The 23233-nt window shown below is 42.9% G+C and overlaps 1 protein-coding gene across 3 annotated transcripts in view; it reads left to right on the plus strand.

Annotated features, from left to right (window-relative positions):
• The first annotated feature begins 7657 nt into the window (after window positions 1–7657).
• ell2 (elongation factor for RNA polymerase II 2) overlaps window positions 7658–23233 on the plus strand; it is a 45943-nt gene continuing 30367 nt past the window's right edge. For 2 of the 3 annotated variants that reach the window (XR_010455972.1, XM_064967776.1), the window contains exons 1-4: window positions 7658–7840; window positions 19746–19793; window positions 20607–20728; window positions 20945–21096. Coding sequence is in view for 2 of the 3 variants with exons in the window: in XM_064967776.1 (XP_064823848.1) it covers window positions 7709–7840; window positions 19746–19793; window positions 20607–20728; window positions 20945–21096 (454 nt within the window). In the remaining variant the exon portion in view is untranslated. The remainder of the gene's footprint in view (window positions 7841–19745; window positions 19794–20606; window positions 20729–20944; window positions 21097–23233) is intronic. The other variant, XM_064967775.1, reaches the window with a different exon arrangement.

Here is a 23233-nt window from a genome sequence, read left to right on the forward strand (position 1 = left end):
CAGTCCGTATAGTATGTATATATATATATATATTCTATCCCCTTCTATTGGGGAAAGAAGCTGTTCAGGAGCCTGTTGGTATTAGACAACAGTGTGTGCTCTTCTTCTACCCACTGCTGCCAGTGGCTGCTGCGCTTCTCCTGCGACGTCTTCCATGCTGATTAGCCTCTTCAATTTTCTTCCCAAAACTTTTTAACCCGATAAGCTAAACTCTGTTATTAAATACACTCGTTCTAGTCCCCTTCTGAAACTATATCGTGTAATCAGCCTTGTCTATACGTGAGTAAAATAACAACTAAAGGTGTATCTTCATGAAGGCAAATCACGGTTGACAACTCCATTGTTTCCTCCTCCCAGAGCGCTAAGAACCTTGGCGTGATCCTGGACAACACCCTGTCGTTCTCAACTAACATCAAGGCGGTGGCCCGTTCCTGTAGGTTCATGCTCTACAACATCCGCAGAGTACGACCCTGCCTCACACAGGAAGCGGCGCAGGTCCTAATCCAGGCACTTGTCATCTCCCGTCTGGATTACTGCAACTCGCTGTTGGCTGGGCTCCCTGCCTGTGCCATTAAACCCCTACAACTCATCCAGAACGCCGCAGCCCGTCTGGTGTTCAACCTTCCCAAGTTCTCTCACGTCACCCCGCTCCTCCGCTCTCTCCACTGGCTTCCAGTTGAAGCTCGCATCCGCTACAAGACCATGGTGCTTGCCTACGGAGCTGTGAGGGGAACGGCACCGCAGTACCTCCAGGCTCTGATCAGGCCCTACACCCAAACAAGGGCACTGCGTTCATCCACCTCTGGCCTGCTCGCCTCCCTACCACTGAAAGTACAGTTCCCGCTCAGCCCAGTCAAAACTGTTCGCTGCTCTGGCCCCCCAATGGTGGAACAAACTCCCTCACGACGCCAGGACAGCGGAGTTCACCACCTTCCGGAGACACCTGAAACCCCACCTCTTCAAGGAATACCTAGGATGATAAAGCAATCCTTCTCAAAATGATTTAGATGCACTATTGTAAAGTGGCTGTTCCATGATGTCAGAAGGTGAATTCACCAATTTGTAAGTCGCTCTGGATAAGAGCGTCTGCTAAATGACTTAAATGTTAAAAAATGTTTAAAAAATGTATTGCTAACTTGACATTGCTTCACATTACAAGCCACATGAGAGAGAGAGAGACACTTTCTTCATGAACCTCTAAATTCCCACTTCATTAGCATATGGCCAATCAGGATGCAATATGTAAATAACACCGCAAAAATGGCATTAGATAATTTAGCTTGGTATGAAAAAAACAAGAAAAAAGGACATTTTAAGAGAATTATAAAACAATATAAGATATTTAGGCTTGTTTAGACACAGAGAAACTTGACACTCTCGACCCGCTCCCCTACAGCCCTGTTGAGGTGGATAGGGGCGTGCACGCCCCCAGTTTCCTGTAGTTCCCGATCAGCTCCTTGGTCTTACTGCCGTTGAGGGAGAGGTTGCTGTCCACAATTTGCTGTGTCCAAATTGATGATGTATGTCATGTAGCTGAGAGCCAAGTCTGGAGATGAATGGATTCAGTTCAGTTGTCCTGATGATCCCTTCCCAGCTAGCTAGTTTATATACAGGGCTGGCTAGCTGGCAACAACAGCATCATGGCGCTAGTTAAAACGTGTTTATTTTGATGGGAAGAGAGAAGTAAATTGTAGTATTGGTAACCATCTGGATGTCACCGTGACATGCCAATTAGCTAACATAACAAGCCGGTGTGAATGACAAGTGCAATGGTGTTGTATCGAGGTGCTTTTTCAGTTGCATCCCACTGGGCAGCAGTTTCTTCCCATGGTGCAGGCGGTAGCTAAAGTGGCCAATTTCTTCCATCTAACTTGTTTATATTTCAAGTAGGATAGCATCCTACATGAAAAATAACTTGTAATATTGGTAGTAAGCATCTGGATGTCACTGTGATACAGTCCATTGCTCAAGGGGGAGAGTTTGCGCTGCAAGCCGGCAACAAAATAATACAGGGAACAGTGTCCTTCCCTCCTGCAGTACTTCTTCTTTGGTGAGCTTTAATGGCGGTTGGCATCCAATTTATGTTCCATTACCGCCACCAACTAGACTGGGATATAAATCCATTATACTTTGACCCACAAAATGGAAGAATTTAAAAGGAAATAAATAATAGTAATTAAAACCCACCACCCTATTCCACTATTTAACCCTATCTGTCCCAACCCCAGGCCAACGGACACCACCACCTGTAACTCTTCTGAAGTCAAATCTCATACCCTCATATACTTATTTCCGCTGCCACCACAACAACTATTTTCTGTGAATTACATTCCATCTCTGCTGTACAGTTGATAACCATAGCTATGAACGCTAAAAATCCAACCTTACTGAAGCATATATTACTCATTGATCTATCCCTGTGTGGTGGCACAGATCTACTACTCACGGATATACTCCCAGGATTCCAAACCCTTGATCCATCTTCCTCTACTTTTTTCAATGCCTCAGGATACAACACCCTCTCCACTACTCTAACCCTGGTAATTTCAACCTGCCTCTCTCGCACCGGACACTTCTGATCTCCAGTATCATGTCCAACACATACCACTTCTTTCCCCAATACTACACATTCCTTTGTCTCATGCTCTTCTGCACAAATCACATTTATTTGTCACATATACATGGTTAGCAGATGCTAATTTGAGTGTAGCGAAATGCTTGTGCTTCTAGTTCCGACAATGCAGTAATAACCAACGAGTAATCTAACCTAACAATTCCAAAACTACTACCTTATACACACAAGTGTAAAGGGATAAAGAATATGTACATAAAAATATATGAATGAGTGATGGTACAGAACGGCATAGGCAAGATGCAGTAGATGGTATCGAGTACAGTACATACATATGAGATGAGTAATGTAGGGTATGTAAACATTATATTAAGTAGCATTGTTTAAAGTGGCTAGTGATATATTGTCCATACTTTTCCATCAATTCCCATTATTAAAGAGGCTGGAGTTGAGTCAGTGTGTTGGCAGCAGCCACTCAAGGTTAGTGGTGGCTGTTTAACAGTCTGATGGCCTTGAGATAGAAGCTGTTTTTCAGTCTCTCTGTCCCTGCTTTGATGCACCTGTACTGACCTCACCTTCTGGATGATAGTGAACAGGCAGTGACTCGGGTGATTGTTGTCCTTGATGATCTTTATGGCCTTCCTGTGACATCGGGTGGTGTAGGTGTCCTGGAGGGCAGGTAGTTTGCCCCCGGTGATGCGTTGTGCAGACCTTACTACCCTCTGGAGAGCCTTACGTTTGTGGGCAGAGCAGTTGCCGTACCAGGCGGTCATACAGCCCGACAGGATGCTCTCGATTGTGCATCTGTAGTTTGTGAGTGCTTTTGGTGACAAGCTGAATTTCTTCAGCCTTCTGAGGTTGAAGAGGGGCTGCTGTGCCTTCTTCATGACGCCGTCTGTGTGGGTGGACCAATTCAGTTTGTCCGTGATGTGTACGCCGAGGAACTTAAAACTTACTACCCTCTCCACTACTGTCCCATCGATGTGGATAGGGGGGGTGATCCTTCTGCTGTTTCCTGAAGTCCACAATCATCTCCTTTGTTTTGTTGACATTGAGTGTGAGGTTATTTTCCTGACACCACACTCCGGGGGCCCTCACCTCCTCCCTGTAGGCCGTCTTGTCGTTGTTGGTAATCAAGCCTACCACTGTAGTGTCATCCGCAAACTTGATGATTGAGTTGGAGGCGTGCATGGCCATGCAGTCATGGTTGAACATGGAAGTACAGCAGAGAGGGCTCAGAACGCACCCTTGTGGCGCCCCAGTGTTGTGGATCAGCGGGGTGGAGATGTTGTTTACATTTACATTTAAGTCATTTAGCAGACGCTCTTATCCAGAGCGACTTACAAATTGGTGAATTCACCTTCTGACATCAGTGGAACAGCCACTTTACAATAGTGCATCTAAATCATTTAAGGGGGGGGGGTGAGAGGGATTGCTTTATCCTATCCTAGGTACCTATCCTAGGTATTCTTTGAAGAGGTTACCTACCCTCACCACCTGGGGTCGGCCCGTCAAGAAGTCCAGTACCCAGTTGCACAGGGCGGGGTCGAGACCCAGGGTCTCGAGCTTGATGACGAGCTTGGAGGGTACTATGGTGTTAAATGCTGAGCTCTGGTCGATGAACAGCATTCTCACATAGGTATTCCTCTTGTCCAGATGGGTTAGAGCGTGGACCTATTTGGGCGGTAAGCAAATTGGGGTATGTCTAGGGTGTCAGGTAGGGTGGAGGTGATATGGTCCTTGACTAGTCTCTCAAAGCACTTCATGATGACGGAAGTGAGTGCTACGGGGCGGGACGGTAGTCATTTAGCTCAGTTACCTTAGCTTTCTTGAGAACAGGTACAATGGTGGCCTGCATGTGGGAACAGCAGACTGGGATAAGGATTGATTGAATATGTCCATAAACACACCAGCCAGCTGGTCTGCGCATGCTCTGAGGACGCTGCTGGGGATGTCTGCGCCTGCAGCCTTGCGAGGGTTAACACATTTAAATGTTTTACTCGCGTCGGTTGCAGTGAAGGAGAGTCCGCAGGTTTTGGTTGCAGGCCGTGTCAGTGGCACTGTATTGTCCTCAAAGCGGGCAAAAAAGTTATTTAGTCTGTCTGGGAACAAGACATCCTGGTCCGTGACGGGGCTGGTTTTCTTTTTGTAATCCGTGATTGACTGTATTCCCTGCCACATACCTTGTGTCTGAGCCGTTGCATTGTGACTCTACTTGGTCTCTATACTGACACTTAGCTTTTTTGATTGCCTTGCGGAGGGAATAGCTACACTGTTTGCATTCGGTCATGTTTCCGGTCACCTTGCCCTGGTTGAAAGCAGTGGTTCGAGCTTTCAGTTTCACGCGAATGCTACCATCAATCCACAGTTTCTGGTTTGGGAATGTTTTAAATCGTTGCTATGGGAACGACATTGTCAATGCACTTTCTAATGAACTCGCTCACCGAATCAGTGTATTCGTCAATGTTGTTGGAAGCAATGTGGAACATATCCCAGTCCACGTGATTGAAGCAGTCTTGAAGCGTGGAATCAGATTGGTCGGACCAGCGTTGAACAGACCTGAGCGCGGGAGCTTCTTGATTTAGTTTCTGTCTGTAGGCAGGGAGCAACAAAATGGAGTCGTGGTCAGCTTTTCCGAAAGGAGGGCGGGCGAGGGCCTTATATGAGTCGCGGAAGTTAGAATAGCAATGATCCAAGGTTTTACCAGCCCTGGTTACGCAATCGATATGCTGATACAATTTAACACACCTTCCCCTTCACTTAGCTTGCCCTAACTGACTTCCATTTCACCTCTAGCATTCGACCTGGCGTACTGCTCACTGTCTGTACTTGCCACCAGTCTTCGCCCCCCTATCTCTTTTTTTATCCCCATTTTCATTAAATTCAATGCCTTCTTCCTCTTCCATTCCTGACAGCTGAAACAGAAGAGTGTCTTGTGCAGCAGTTAGTCCCCACACTCATAACAGAAGTTCCTGTGGTTCCCGCTTGTCTCTGTAGCCTTTTTACACTCGACTGTCCCCACAAAAATCAACGCTCCTCTGCTCCTGCAGTAAGGAGAGGGAAGTACCTAGATAGTGTCTCCAAAATCAAGCCAGTGTTACAGCTAAGCACATTTATTGTAGGCAAGTTATTTTGACAGAAAATGTACAAATCATTTTTTTTTTAATTACACCGATAATAATTGAATGATTCTGAACACTCTCCCAAGTCCCAACTTTGACAGACAAGTTTCAAATTCTTACTGAAGCCACAAGCACCAACTAGCTAGCTGGGAATGGCTCATCAGAATGACTGAGTGAACCAAATCCATTCCGTCTCTACTCGACTCTTGCTGCGTGACATATGTCATCAACTTAGGCACCAGGCGTGTCCATTTAGCCTCTTCCACACTGCCAGGTCCCTTTTTGCTTTCAAGACAACTGGGAACTCCGAAAAATCTGAGGTCAAATCATGACATCAGTGATCTTCGGGTTAGAAATCCTGATCTCGAGAAAGATGCCTGAGTTTCCGTCTTGGAATTCCTAGTTGATGACACGATGATGGTAGGCCTGATCACCGGCAACTGGGAACTTGGATCTGGGAAATCTCTGACTTACAACTTCAGTGCGTTCAAGACAACTGGGAACTCTGGGGGGAAAAAAACAAGCTCCGAATTGGAAAATAATTTTGAACTGTCATCCAACTCGGAATTCCAAGTCGGAAACTCTGGCATCTTTCTAGAGCTCCGACCTGAATGTCACTGACATCATGATTTTACCTTGTTTATTCCCAGAGTTCCCAGTTGTCTTGAAAGCACCATTTCTGTCTTGCATGGCCACCCGCAGGTTAGCGTATTTTGTCTGGAGGCAGCTCTGCAGTGGTCACTCGCCGGCACAGCCACAAAGTCATCAAATCTGATTTTAAACCTAAACCTGACCTTAAACACACTGCTAACCCTAATGCCTAACCTTAAACCTTGTCGTCATCATTTTTTACAATAAAGCCAAATTTGACTTTGCGGCTGGCCTATCTAAGGGGAAATGACTCAGTTCTGCCTCCAGGGCAATACCTGCTGGCCACGCAGTCGTGGGTGAACAAGCAGTACAGGATGGGACTAAGCACACCCCATTGAGCTTCATAACAACATAGGCCTACTGGTAAATGCACAAGGGGGTACTTCGGGGGTACTCTGGTATAAGCTAAATATGTAACCAAAAAAGGTTGAGACTGCTCTTCCATGGTTACTGGTTTGGCCATTATGCCTCTAATATACTTACTTACTGACTTTATTGTCCCCATGGGGACATTTTGTTGCAGTGTCATGTACACATTTAAATACAAAACCAAACATCTATCAGAGGTCAGAATATAGAAATTGTAGAGGAATATAAATATATGAGTGTCCTTTTGGACAATAAGCTTCAGTGGAGTAAATGTACAGACCTGATCTACAAAAAAGAGCCAACAGAGACTGTACTTTCTAAAAAAGTTGGCTTCTTTTCATATAGACTGTACTATACTAACTCTGTTTTACAAATCCTTTATTGAGAGTATTTTAACTTTTTGTAGTGTTTGTTGGTTTGGCAATGTCACTGTCAGCCAGAGAAACATGCTGAGAAGGATTATTATACTTTACTATGGGGGTCTCATCTTTATGATACCCTACAATGAATATATATTGTTTTCACTATAAATTATTGTAAGAGAATCTGGATCATGTCAGTGAAAAGCAATGAATAAATATTTTAATTTAAAAGTAATACCTGTCAGTAGTAAATACATGTCAACGATAAAAACTTTGTAGGTGTCAGTCAGCAGCATACATTTCCACTAATTCTAAGTGGACATTATGATACCGTATTTTTCTATGACGTAGTAGTGGACAGACCACATCTGATTCGATCCATTCCTTTCACTTCTCAAAAGAATGAGTTCTACAACGACAAACTATAGCATTCATACACTGATTTAGGGGAGGGAGTGAAGTCTGAGGAGGCCTGAAATTACATATGGTTATTAGAGTGGAAAGACAAAGTAAGCCCAATCAAAAAAAAAGTAGACCAAGCCCTTGGGGGAGTCCCTCCCTTGAATTTGTGCTAGGTAGAGTATATATATGCTCGGACATAAAACCCAGACGATGATAGAGGGTTGGTAAAGATGGCGGCGCTCTCCGTGGTTGGGAGGTATGGACTGAATTGTGGCCGACGGAATACAGACCACGTCACTGTATTGCACGTAAAATTGACAGAGACAGCTTTCAGAGCGATAGAAAAGTACCAAACCACTAAGGTAAAGTTGAATACATGTCTTATAGCTTACCTTATACAACTACCGATGCTATTAAAACTGGTGAACTAACTGCCACGTACAGTTGGGTTGAGCAAACGTTATTCCAATTACCTTGCTAGTTAACGTAACTTACTGTCAAACCAATAATGCATATGCCATGAAGTGAGTTAGCAATTTGTGGATTACAAATCAAAGTTTGAGAGAAATGGATTTGTGTAGTCGATGTACTGTAGCTAGCTACATTTCGCAATGTAGCTAACGTTAGCTGGCTAACCAAATGTAATTTCCCCAACAACAAAAAAGTAACATTTTCCCCAACCAAGTCCACTTTTTTTCTACTCAAGTCCGTACTGAAATGTGACACTAATCGCACTGTTTGGTGAAATCGATTACTATTTTGATGGCAATTTCGCGTGACATCTTTACTTAACTTTAGCTAATTTACCATATGTTCTTAAGCCACGGATTGGCACTGCAGTCAGTGTTTTGGAGATGTTAGGAAATGTGTGTGTGTATATGTTTTAGCTAGTTAAGGTAACTATCGTAACCCTTGATCATGACTCTGTTCCATTACACATTACAGTAGCTAAGTCATTGGACGGAGGCGTCTTCTGTACGGGGGAGTTTTGCTAAGAGCACCGATGCTTGGTCTGAACACTAACACGCATCAGTTGTGGTGATAAGGACCTTAACTTTCATATCAACTAGAAACAATTTTCAAAAAACATAACGTTACATGAATACACGCCATTATAGGGTTAGTGTTCCCACACGGCCATATCCATGTTACAGCGCGTGTTTACGGAAGACCGCTAAAACAGCAAAATACTCCCATCTAAACGTGAAGTCGATCATCAATTGCGATATGATTCTAGAAACATAAAGCCCTTTAATTTCATATCACATCAATCATTTAACAAATTCAAAATACACACTACTTTTCAGTGACACCTTTTTGCCTGCCTTCCATTACACACAGGAGTTCAGAGCATGCTAGATAGTAAATTAGCACTACCTCTGAAAACAAGATATAATAAGGTCCTTGGACCTTAAAGGTGCAATTAACATGAGACTTCAATATTCCAAGGTAAGAGGTTTTAGATTAAATACTTTATTAATTACATAGGACAATTTCTCTACCATTTGTATTTCATATACACTATTAGATGTTCTTATAGGCACTTTAGTATTGCCAGTGTAACAGTATAGCTTCTGTCCCTCTCCTCGCCCCTACCTGGGCTCGAACCAGGAACACATCGACAACAGCCACCCTCGAAGCAGCGTTACCCATGCAGAGCAAGGGGAACAACCTCTCAGAGCGAGTGATGTTTGAAACGCTATTCGCGCGCACCATGCTAACTAGCTAGCCATTTCACATCGGTTACACCAGCCTAATCTCAGGAGTTGATAGGCTTGAAGTCATAAACAGTGCTGTGCTTGCTAAGAGCTGCTGGAAAAACTCACAAAAGTGCTCTTTGAATGAATGCTTACAAGCCTGCTGCTGCCTACCATCGCTCAGTCAGATTGCTCTATCAAATCATAGACTTAATTATAACATAATAACAAAGAAATACGAGCCCTTGGTCATTAATATGGTCGAATCCGGAAACTATCATTTCGAAAACAAAACGTTTATTTCAATGAAATACGGAGCCGTTACGTATCTTATCTAACGGGTGGCATCCCTAAGTCTAAATATTCCTGTTACAATATACAACCTTCAATGTTATGTCATAATTACGTAAAATTTGGGCAAATTAGTTTGCAATGAGCCAGGCTGCCCAAACTGTTGCATATACCCTGACTCTGCGTGCAATGAACGCAAGAGAAGTGACAAATTTCACCTGGTTAATATTGCCTGCTAACCTGGATTTCCTTAAGGTAAATATGCAGGTTTAAAAAAATATATACTTCTGTGTATTGATTTTAAGAAAGGCATTGGTCTTTATGGTTAGGTACAGTCGTGCTACGATTGCGCTTTTTTCGCAAATGCGCTTTTGTTAAATCATCCCCCTGTGTTGCGTTGATTATATGCAACACAGGACACGCTAGATAAACTAGTAATATCAACCATGTGTAGTTAACTAGTGATTATGATTGATTGTTTTTTATAAGATAAGTTTAATGCTAGCAAGCAACTTACCTTGGCTTACTGCATTCGCGTAACAGGCAGGCGCTTCGTGAAGTGCAATATAATCAGGGGGTTAGAGCATTGGACTAGTTGACCTTAAGGTTGCAAGATTGAATCCCCAAGCAGACAAGGTAAACATGTTCAGTGGCAGAAACGACAAGGCAGTTAACCCACCGTTCCTAGGCAGTCATTGAAAATAAGAATGTGTTCTTAACTGACTTGCCTAGTTAAATAAAGGTATAAAAAAATGGAGCCAAATCGGTGTCCAAAAATACCGATTTCCGATTGTTATGAAAACTTGAAATCGGCCCTAATTTAAAAAATCGGCCATTCCGATTAAATCTGTTGACCTCGAATCTAAACTGCTGTGAAATATATTTTCCATAACAGAAAGTATTGTATTTTCAGTTGTTTGAAGCTGGTGTACAAAACCGAAAGTAAAAGATGCAAAAACAACATTTAAGAACAGGAAGCATAGAAATAACGCACATAGAACAGATCTACCGCACCTGCTTTCATTGAGAATGACAGCTTTATAACTCACATTTCTATGAATTTGGGTTGGGTCGCCCAAAAAGTTGCATATTGCAGCTTATGTTCATGATCCAACAAATATATAGCATAGGCTACTTGACTGTTTTTAATAAAAATTATAGGCCTACTTAACGTTTGATTGGGTTGTATGCTGTTTTCTTCAAAAATAGTAGTCTCTAGGGTTTTCACTCCTTTTACTTCTAATCTTGTGCTTGTTCTCTTAAAGCTACAGTAAAAGTTCATGATAGCATAAATCCTTTTAAACTAATGCTTTAAGGACTTTCTGGATGGGAGAGGTTCCATTTGCAAAATTATTAATATTTTATTTAACCAGGCAAGTCAGTTAAGAACACATTCTTATTTTCAATGACAGCCTGGGAACAGTGGATTAACTGCCTGTTCAGGGGCAGAACGACAGATTTGTACCTTGTCAGCTCGGGGGTTTGAACTTGCAACCTTCCGGTTACTAGTCCAACGCTCTAACCACTAGGCTACCCTGCCGCCCCATATAACTACAGCCATTATATGTTTGCAAAACAGTTCGCACATTAGACCTACAAGATATTCACAGAAAGGGCAAAATGCAATATTTTTTTGTACATAGTTTTGCCGAAATTTTGAAAATCTGAAGCGAATGTTTTTTCTTCTGTATTGGCCAATACATTTCCTCTGTCTAATTGACTGTCCTGGTGGGCAGTAGTGTTGGTATGTGATGTGGATTTGGTCTCATTCCATGACTTTGCATTCCAGGCTTTTCTCAGTGGCAAACACAGAATCATGACTCAGGGAAAAAAAAAAGTCACAGTTGCGCAAATCCCTATCACGTCAGCCTCTGATGATTGTGGGCCCTTACGGACTCTTACCAAACCAATCTGTAGGGACCAAATAAAGCTAGCGTGTTAATCCCATGGCCATATAATCTGTATTATCTGGAAGCACCTCAACAGAGATGCACTCAACGGGCCTCTGGGGCCTGTGATCAACCGAGGCCAGGAGTCCTGGGAAGTTCAATGGACTGTCAGCAACATGTACATAATTCCAGCAACAAGCGAGTCAGACTCTGTAGCATATTCCCAGAATGTTCAGGCCAGGGACTAATAAAAACATTTTTTAAAATCCTAATCCAAATGATTGGATTTGAAGTTGAGAAACTGGGCCTAAAGGATTTCATTCAGGCACGGTTGGGACGGTGTGTTGAATCAAGAAGTGAAGATCTTGTCCTGTTAGCCTAATTCAAGTCAGTGGTAGAAAGGTTGTCAGGAGGGGATATGGGAAGGAACACTGCCTTGGCCAATAGGAGCTTAGATCAAGCTGACAACAAGCCAATCGAAGTTGGAAGAAGATGGGAAGATGGCACATGGCTGACATTTTACATTCTCCCAATCAATTGTGCAATTATACATTTTTGTTGCGTTTTGTGTAACTTATTTTTTAACCTATTGTGTACATAATGTTGCTGCTACCGTCTCTTATGACCGAAAATAACTTCTGGACATCAGAAAAGCGATTACTCACCGCAGACTGGAATAAACTTTTTCCTTTAACCAGTCCGATGAGGATATCCTACTTTCACTGGAACAGGCCCAGATTCACACCTTTTGCATGAAGAATAGATCCCCGGAAAAGGGGATGCAGATCGGGGATCCTTCTGAGAAGCCGGAGGCGAGCGAGTGAACTCCCAATGCCTTCCATTCTCCTTGCTAATGTGCAATCGTTAGAAAATAAAATTGATGACTTACTATTAAGATTATCCTACCAGCGGGACAAAATGGCAACATCTTATGTTTCACTGTGACATGGTAGAACAAAGAAATGGGCAATATAGAGCTGGTGGGATTTTCCATGCACTGGTAAGACAAAGGGTGGGGGTGTGTCTTTTTGTTAATACCAGCTGGTGCGCGATGTCTAATATTAAAGAAGCCTTGAGGTATTGCTCGCCTGAGGTAGAGTACCTTATGATAAGCTGTTGACCACGCCATCTACCAAGAGAGTTCTCATCTGTATTACTCGCCGTCTATTTACCACCAGAAAGCGACGCTGGCACTAAGACCTCTATCAACCAACTCTATAAAGCCATAAGCAAGGAAGAAAATGGTCACCCAGCAGCGGCGCTCCTAGTGACCGAGGACTTTAATGCAGGCAAACTTACACCAGTTTTACCAAATTTTTACCAGCATGTCACATGTGCAACCAGGGGATAAAAATCCTAGACCACCTTTACTCCATACATAGATGCATACAAAGCTCTCCCCTGCCCTCCATTTGGCAAATATGACCATAATTCTATCCTCCTGATTCCTGCTTACAAGCAAAAACTAGTCGGAAGTACCAGTGACTCGCTAAATACGGAAGTGGTTATATGACGAGGATGCTATATTAAAGGACTTTTGCTAGCACAGACTGGAATATGTTCCGGGATTCATCCAATGGCATTGAGGAATACACCGCCTCAATCATTGGCTTCGTCAATAAGTGCATCGACGTCTTCCCCACAGTGACTGTACGTACATATCCCAACCAGAAGCAATGGATTAAAGGCAACATCCGCATCAAGCTAAAGGCTAGAGCTGCCGCTTTCAAGGAGTGGGAGACTAATCCGGACGCTTATAAGAAATCCTGCTATGCCCTCAGACAAACCATCAAACAAGCAAAGCGTCAATACGTGATTAAGATTGAATCCTGCTCTGACGCTCGTCGGATGTGGCAGGGCTTGAAAACTATTACGGACTACAAATGGAAACCCAGACGCGAGCTGCCCAGTGATGCAAGCCTACCAGACGAGCTAAATGCCTTTTATGCTCGTTTCGAGGCAAGTAAAACTGAAGCATGCACGAGAGCACCAGTTGTTCTGGATGACTGTGTGAAGACGCTCTCGGTAGCCGATGTGAACAAAACCTTTTTAAACAGGCCAACATTCACAAAGCCGCTAGGCCAGACGGATTACCAGGGCGTGTACTCAAAGCATGCGCGGACCAACTGTCAAGAGTCTTTGCTGACATTTTCAACCGCTCCCTGACCAAGTCTATAATACCTACATGATTCAAGCAGACCACCACAGTCCCTGTGCCCAAGGAAGTGAAGGTAACCTGCCTAAATGATTACCGCCCGTGGCAGTCATGGCTCACGTCAACAGCATCCTCCCAGACCCACTCCAATTCGCATACAGCCCCAACCGATCCACAGATGACGTACACCACACCGCCCTTTCTCACCTGGACAAAAGGAATACCTACGTGAGAATGCTGTTCATTGACTACAGCTCAGCGTTCAACACCATAGTGCCCACGAAGCTAAGGATTCTGGGACTAAACACCTCCCTCTGCAACTGGATCCTGGACTTCCTGACGGGCCGCATCCAGGTTGTGAGAGTAGGCAACAACGTCTGCCACGCTGATCCTTAACACTGGAGCCCCTCAGGGGTGTGTACTTAGTCCCCTCTTGTATTCCTTGTTCACCCATGACTGCGTTGTCAAACACGACTCCAACACCATCATTAAGTTTGCTGACAACATAAGTGGTAGGCCTGATCACCGACCATGAGACAGTATAGGGATGGTCGGAGAACTAGCAGTGTGGTGCCAGGACAACAACCTCTCCCTCAGTGTGAGCAAGACCAAGGAGCTGATCGTGGACTACTGGAAAAGGCGGGCCGAACAAGCACCCCTTATCATCGGCGGGGCTGTAGTGGAGCAGGTCGAGAGTTAAGTTCCTTGGGGTCCACAAATTTTTTTCTTTGTGCAAAAGGCGTGGATCTGGGCCTTTTCCAGTGAAAGCAGGATATCTTTCTCTTCTAACTCGTTAAAGGAAAAAGTTTATTCCAGTCCGCGTTGAGTAATCGCCTTGCTGATGTCCAGAAGTTATTTTCGGTCATAAGAGACAGTAGCTGCAACATTATGTACACAATAAGTTGTAAAATAGCACAATTGGTTGGGAGAATGTAAAACGTCAGCCATGTCCTTCTGTGCCATCTGTTACGGATCCCTTTTGGCCCAACAGTCTAGGGGGGGGGGGATGGTAATGAGACCCGATGGGATGGTAATGAGACTCATGCAAATTATAATTGTGACAAAGTAAAAGTGAGAACGAAATAACCAGGACAACTGAAATCTACCGTCAAACTCAAGGTTTATTTGAAAACACACGGTAATGGGGGGGGGGGGGGCTGGAAAAGGGGCTGAGCTGGACCCAAGGAAAGAAACAATAAGTATTCAAAAACACCTCTAAGCTAGACTAGCCTACTTTAACAGCTAACTAACCAAAAATACAGTGGGTGGTCCGCCCAGTTCTAACTAGTGTATTTAACAAAGTCTACCTACGGGTAGTGTATGCCCATGGGCGACTTGTCTTGGTTTCCCCTTTTCCCACCAGCAATCAAACACAAACACCATAACCAAAACAATACTCACAGGTGATGACAAAGTGCTATGGAGGTGCTCAAACAATAGGTTATTTAATACACAACAAGATCGTGAACCACAGAGACCTACAGACATGGCATTTACAGAGAGATTGAGCTCTAGAGCAAACAACTGACAGGGTTTTTAAACCAAGGGGAAGGAACTGTGATAGGGTAGGAAAACAGGAGGAGGTGTGTCTTCTGATTGATGATTGATTAATGACTGATTGGGGAGTGATGATTTTCACCTGTGAGGGGAGAAGGAGAGCAAACACAGGATACATACACACACACAGGATACCTGTATCCGTAACACCATCAAAGATATCGGTAGTTTCCAGCTATGTAGGCTAACTCTCCTTGCTAGCTTACAGATAAAGCTAACATCAATTCACTACCCTAGTCACAAAGCTGATTGTATGGTTTTTCACTTCTCTCACTGTGTGAATGACATTATTAGGTTTAAAAGAGACCACACGTGCTTTTGTAAAAGATGAGATTGCTTCTTCAATGCAACTTTTGTTGATTAGTACAATAAGTCCCAAATGGAAAGGGAAATTTGTTTTTCATCTGTAGCCCCATGAAATCAGCCAAAACAAGCTCAAACTCAATGCATGAACACTCAGTGAATATGCATTCACCTGTATTGTGAATATGCCTTGGCATCATCTTGATTTATCCAGTTTAACAATAGATATTTACTCTCAAATGATTACCATTAGGTTGTTTGGTTTGGTAAAAACAGTCAAATTGATTGTATTAGGGATGGTGGTTAGAAATGATTTTGACTAAAGAAATTCATGTGATTTTTAACCTGAGCACTGTTGTGTGAGAGGCTGGTGCTCTATTGCTGCAGCTGGTGAGATGCGAGCAGGAGTGAGATATATGATGTACCCAATGAAACTGCTACAGCCAGGGCTAGCTAACTTGTAGAAGCCACAATGTTATTTATCATCCCATATAAGTGTCTGTCTTGACTGGAGTAGCCTAATGAAGCTAGCGAGCTATAGCTAGTTAGGCTAATTCCCGAGGTCACATGATGTGCTTTCTCCCCAACTCCATTAAAATAAACAGCCTACCTGTTGCTTGTTGTAGCCTACTTCTCATTTCGCTAACTTTTTTAATTCTGTAACTTTATTCCATTTTGCATTGAGCCTCTTTGCCACTTAGATTGGCCGACATAAACCAAGCTACACACGTGAAGTCTACCGGACTTTTTTTATGGGGCGTCATAAAAACTACATTGAAAAGTTTGTTTTATTAAATTCATTATTTGAAATGTCATGGTATCCTTGTATGTGACAATTATGTTGATGTAATTTAGAAAAAGCCTTTTCACTGTTAAAATAGCCCTGTCAATATTTTTACTCGAACAAGTATTTGAATACTAACGTCCTTTGATTCATTAATACATACATACATGGCTGTCTCTGAAAAATTGACATCAAACATTTAAAATGAAATGATATTGACCTCAAAAGTGGCTTTCTGTGATTTTTGGCTAATATGCCTTGTTTTGCCGTGGTATCGAGTACCCCTATTACTAGCTTGTTCAACCTCTTTTGATATCGGCTGAGATCCCTAAAGTTTTAGAAAGCTGCCGTGGTCATCCCTCTCTTCAAAGGGGGAGACACCCTAGACCCAAACTGTTAGACCTATATCTATCCTACCCTGCCTTTCTAAGGTCTTCGAAAAGCCAAGTTAACAAACAGTTCACCGACCATTTCAAATCCCACCGTACCTTCTCTGCTATGCAATCTGTTTTCTTAGCTGGTCATGGGTGCACCTCAGCCACGCTCAAGGTCCTAAACGATATCATAACCACCATCGATAAAAGACAATACTGTGCAGCCGTATTCATTGACAGTTGAAAGCCTTGGCCAGGTCGATCACCACATTCTTATCAGCAGACTCCACAGCCTTGGTTTCTCAAATGACTGCCTCGCCTGGTTCACCAACTACTTCTCAGACAGAGTTCAGTGTGTCAAATCGGAGGGCCTGTTGTCCGAACCTCTGGCAGTTTCTATGGGGGTGCCACAGGGTTCTATTCTTGGGCCGACTATTTTCTCTGTATACCTCAATGATTTCGTTCTTGCTGCTGGTGATTCTCTGATCCACTTCTACACAGACGACACCATTCTGTATACTGCTGGCACTTTGGACACTGTGTTAACAAACCTCCAGACAAGCTTCAATGCCATACAACTCTCCTTCCATGGCCTCCAATTGCTCCTAAATGCAAGTTAAACTAAATGCATGCTCTTCAACCAATTGTTGCCTGCCCGTCTAGCATCACTACTCTGGACGGTTCTGACTTAGAATATGTGGACATCTACAAATACCTAGGTGTCTGGTTAGACTGTAAACTCTCCTTCCAGACTCACATTAAGCATCTCCAATCCCAAATTAAATCTAGAATCGGCTTCCTATTTCGCAACAAAGCATCCTTCACTCATGCCGCCAAACATACCCTCGTAAAACTGACTATCCTGCCGATCCTTGACTTCGGAGATGTCATTTACAAAATAGACCCCAACACTCTACTCGGATTACATCCAATTTGCTATCACAGTGCCATCCGTTTTGTCACCAAAGCTCCATATACTACCCACCACGGCGACTTGTGTGCTCCCCCGTTGGCTGGCCCTCGCTTCATATTCGTCTCCAAACCCACTGGCTCCAGGTCTTCTGTAAGTCTTTGCTAGGTAAAGCCCCGCCTTATCTCAGCTCACTGGTCACCATAGCAGCACCCACCATGGCACGCGCTCCAGCAGGTATATTTCACTGATCACCATCAAAGCCAACAACTCCTTTGGCTGCCTTCCAGTTCTCTCCTGCCAATGGCTGGAACGAACTGCAAAAATCGCTAAAGCTGGAGACTTATCTCCCTCACTAGCTTTAAGCATCAGCTGTCAGAGCAGCTTACAGATCGTTGCACCTGTACATAGCCCATCTGTAAATAGCCCACCCAACTACCTCATCTCCATAGTTTTTGTTTTTCTCCCTTGCACCCCAGTATCTCTACTTGCACATTCATCTTCTCATCTATCACTCCAGTGTTTAAATGCTAAATTGTAATTATTTCGCAACTGGTCTATTTATTGCCTTACCTCCCGTCATTTGCACACACTGTATATAGATTTTTCTATTGTGTTATTGACTATGTTTGTTTATTCCATGTGTAACTCTGTGTCTCAATGTTTTTCTTTATATTGGCCAGGTCGCAATTGTAAAATGAGAACTTGTTCTCAACTGGCCTACCTGGTTAAATAACGGTGAAATTTAATTAATTAAAATCGTGATGGTAAACCTGGTATGTGTATTGTGACACCGCGAGCAAGTTTACTTGCACTTATCATTTTTAGTGTACACGGTAAAGGGAAATTTGCCGAAGGGAAGTTCCTGAAGTTTCAAAACAGCCAGGGAAGAACCTATTCTGCCGTGCCAATGATTACTCATGTAGCTACCATTTATACGTGACCTGTTGACGTAATCTGACTACATGTGATTTACTTTATTATGATCAGACATACAGTGCCTTTGAAAAGAATTCAGACCCGTTAACCTTTTCCACATTTTGTTACGTTACAGCCTTATTCTCAAATGGATTAAATAAACAGAAATCTTCAAACCGGTTTATGTAAACTTTGCTAATGTATTACCTAAGTATCCTGTTTCCATTGGTCACCCTTGAGATGTTTCTACAACTTGATTGGAGTCCATCAATCTTAAATGGAAGAAGTTTGGAACCACCATTACTCTTCCCAAGACTTTCAGACCATGAGAAACAAGATTATTTGGTCTGATGAAACCAAGATTGAACTCTTTGGCCTGAATGCCAAGCGTCACTTCTGGAGGAAACCTGGCAACATCTCTACGGTGAAGCATGGTGGTGGCAACATCATGCTTTGGGGATGCTTTTCAGCGACTGGGAGACTAGTCAGGATTGAGGGAAAGCTAAACGGAGCAAAGTACAGAGATCCCTGATAACCTGCTCAGGACCTCAGACTGTGGTGAAGGTTCACCTTCCAACAGGACAACGATCCTAAGCATACAGCCAAGACAACACAGGAGTGGCTTTGGGACAAGTCTTGAGTGGCCCAGCCAGCGCCCGGACCTGAACCCGCCCGAACCTCTCTGGAGAGACCTGAAAATAGCTGTGTAGTAATGCTTCCCATCCAACCTGACAGCTTGAGGATCTGCAGAGAGGAATGGGACGAACTCCCCAAATACAGGTGTGCCAAGCTTGTACTGAGTAAATGGTCTGAATACTTGTTTTTTTATTTGATATACTAGCAAAAATGTCTCATCCTGTTTTTTGCATTGTCGTTATGGGGTATTGTGTGTAGGTTGAGGAGGGGGTGGGAAATGTAATACATTTTAGAATAAGGCTGTAACCTAACACAAAATGTGGAAAAAGTCAAGGTCTGAATACTCGCTAATTCTGAGGCAATGTTAATGTGACCATTTTGTCTGATGCCTATTATTTACACCACTTTCAACATAAGAGGGAGTTTCATATTCCTACTCTTACTGTACATTTTGTTTGTTGCAAATTCATGAAACTATAAACATGCTTTTGCTAGCTTGCTTCTTTGCTAGTTGATTTGCCAGATGAAACACAATATATGCTTACCAATAGCATATGAGCTGTGACTGGTTGACAGAATGGCCTGCTTTTGTCACTTAATGAGAAACGGCTGTTTTTTTCTCAACCACATCTGTGATAGTCCAGTTGTAGCTGAGTGACATTCACATTGTTGTTATGATGGAACAACTTACAATCAATGCTTATATTGAAAATGTGATTGTAGAGTCTAATCCCTAATCCCTCTCTCTTTCAGAATGTAACATCCTCGTGGCCAACAATGCAATTCAAGGGACTCCAAGGGGTAAGCATGTTCACATGTCAAATCTTCATTTTGACTTGAAAACTACAGTACTAGTTATGGGTGAACCCTGTGGGGGGTAAACTGCATTTTTAATTCAACCATTATTGAAGATTTAAGCAACCTATCATTTGAGCGCTGGTGGTATACACATTAAATACAATTCCTACCCTAGCTGGTGTAGACCCAATGTTTTGTGTTTTCAGTGAAATATACATTTGTTAAGCTACGAGTTGTATTTAGAGGCTTGGGGCCTAACTCTTTCCACCCTTCTGAAAGCATCTGGTTAACCCCTGACTGGGCTGTACACTATGAATAGTTGAACTCTCCAATGTCTCAATATCTGTAAATACTTCTCTGGCAGTCTGCAGCTGGGCCCAGAGCAGAGGGAACACACACACACCTAGCAACTCAGACCTCTAAGATCTGCTTGTGTCATGCAAGCTCATGTTCTAATTAGTCTCAGATCCCACTGCTCAGATCAGTCTTTATTGACAGATGCAACACACTGAACATCACTGTAAAGGGTTAATGTTAAGAGACCTTCAGAAATTAGACCCAGTTGAGTGTTTTTTACAGATGGTTCGCTATTTGGCATGACTGACTCTGTCACATTCACATATGAGTAAAATCTCTTCTTCCGTGCACTATAGCAGTAGAGGGAAATGAAATCCCATTTCCCCTCAGAATGATCGAGAACCTCTGTGCAATACATCACTCAAGGCAGTTTCATGCATATAGGGAAGAGAGAGACGCTCCTTGTTTTCTGTGGTTTATATTTTTTTTATTAATCTCCTTTTGATGTGAACCTCACAGCGTATTAAGATCCCAAGGACTGACTCTCCAGATGGATCTCAGAACTTTGACTTCTACCTGTCCAACGTGGGCAAGGACAACCCTCAGGGAAGCTTTGAGTGCATCCAACAATATGTGTCCAGGTAAGCACCCTCTGGAATGAAACCAAGCATGTGGCAATGCTCGCTACTGAAGACCTAGTGTAAATTGTTGTAAGCTGGTTAGTTAACTGAAATAATTGTCACTGGTGTCAGAATTTTATGTCATTGAGCCCTGTTAATGAGTAATTGGTTGAATTGAGATGGTCCATGTTGAGAAACCCTGTGTTGTGGGACTGAACCCCCCCCTGTCCTCTCCAGTTCGGGGACCCCGCACCTGGTGTCCTTGGGGGTGGTTCAAGACAAAGTCACGTTGTGTGCCACCAACGACTCCTACCAGGTGACTCGGGAGCGCATGACGCTGGCTGAGGAGGATGGAACCAAAGTCCTCATGCATGGAGGCCATTTCAAAGGCAAGTTCCATCCATTTAAGCCCACATTTCCTTTGTTTGCGCCTGACTAAACCCTTTGAGTCCAGCCCATTAAGGCTTGTTCACATTGGCAATTTGAAGTGACTCCACTCAATTTTTTCATATCCGATTCAATTTGTTTATTTTTTCCTGCAGTCTAAAGAGCCAAAAAGCACATGGAATCAGATATTTCAAGACCCGTTTCAAACTACATTCGTAGGTGGTTTGAAATCGGATACAAATCTGATTCCTGGCCATGTGACTTGTCTGAATGCATATAAATCAGATGTAAGTGGTTTTTAGACCTTTGGAATATCTTGTTGCTTGCTAACTACTCTGACAGTTTGTCAAGGACGTTTGGTAGTTAACTAGCTTGTTAATTGTTTACAAACAAGTTAGTAAATGTGCTAGAAAGCTATCTAGTTAAAGGATTAGCTTGTTGACTGCTGTGGTTAGCCAAAAAGGACTCATTTTGAAAGCTAGTGTTAGTGCACTGACATGCTAGCTGTTCCCATAGACTTTCTATCATTGAATGACTATCCATTTAAAAGCGCGTCTGCAGATATAATTCCGTATTTTTTGCAGCGGTGGCAACAAATCCGCAGTGTTTGGTCACCACTCCTAAATGAATATAGGGGATACACTCACTTATGAGTATTGACACTGTATGCCACCACAGCCATATCTGGGTTAGTCACACTCTGCAAATAGTTCTTATTTAACGACAACACTGGTCTACAGCCAAACCAATTGTCTTGCCTTTCTATTTCTAATACACTACGACTGGATTAAGGTTGGCCACGTGTAAAAGGGAAAGTAAATCTCGGGCTAATCTAATTTGGCTCTCTTGTCCCGTTGTGCAGCGTATCTCCACCGGCAAATTCTCTCAATCTCCTTTCCCCTCGTAACAGCTCACTGTTGCTGTAACTGGCCATGCAAAATCTACCTCCACTGACCTGGGAGTGGACAGAGTTCTCCCACAGCAGAGGGCCATAAACGGAGTTTCACTGGCAAAGTTTTTCTTCAGGCGCCATGTAACAACAGATTTGATGTCACCCAAATGGCCCATTTGTCACCAGTTATGTTACTCTAAAAGGCAGTGTGCCCCATAGGTTTCTTTGTATGTGATTATAATTTTAGTGCCTTGTGTTTTGCGCAATTATGTGACATGCCTGGATTTGAAAGATTTTTCATCACTGTTCCCTTTTCACTATGCCAGATGGTCCAGCACCATCATCAGACAATTGCTTTAATTTTTGGTGTAATTCTCATTACGGGATAAGGCCTAAAATACAGGATAAAATCGTGCTATGTCATGTGATTGTGCAAAACACAGCGTCTACCAGTTTGTCTGAATAGGCGTTAGTTTAGACAATCGTATAGCAATGTTCATAAAGGGGGAGATGTTCAGGGCTTGTCCAGTTTCTAATAGAAATATAGTTCCAGTTATCTACATGAATTGGTAATGTTTGTTTAACATGGCATTGCATGTTTTCTCAACAGTAAGCAGATTTGCGTCTTTGCCTCTAGGGCCTCTCTGGAACTATATTTAATGCTGCAATATGTAAGTTATTAGGTGACCTGAACAAATTTGTAGATGTGTTTTTTTTGAAATGTCATTCTCAATGAAAGCAAGTCTAAGAAGTGGTAGATATGTTCTATGTATGCTATTTATATGCTTCCCATTCTCAGGTTTTGTTTTCATCTTTCACTTTTGGTGTTGTACACCAGCTTCAAACAGCTGAAAGTACAATAGTTTTGCTTATGGAAAATGTATTTCACAGCAGTTTAGATGGTACAATGATTCTCTACACTACCTTGTTTATTCACAAACTTAAATTAGGCAAACTATTAGAATTTTAGCAACCAGGGAATGGCTGGATAGTGCATCTTTAACTGCAGGATTCCATGAAATCTTTGCTCTCTGTACTCTCAAACTTGAAAAGTCAGTTAAACCAAACTTTCGGTCTAGTTTCTGCCCGTGGGGATTAATTTGCATATTGTGTCCCAGATGGAAACTGAGAGGGGAGCATAGGAAAGGGGTGGAGTTTGGGCATGTAACAGCTGGCTCAGTAGAAGCACTCCTATTAACATGTGCAAAATTAGCCCTGGCCTTCATTTATATAGTTTGTTTAGGCTT

The sequence above is a fragment of the Oncorhynchus masou genome, chromosome 6 (assembly GCF_036934945.1).
Source record: "Oncorhynchus masou masou isolate Uvic2021 chromosome 6, UVic_Omas_1.1, whole genome shotgun sequence".
Lineage (NCBI taxonomy): Eukaryota > Metazoa > Chordata > Actinopteri > Salmoniformes > Salmonidae > Oncorhynchus > Oncorhynchus masou.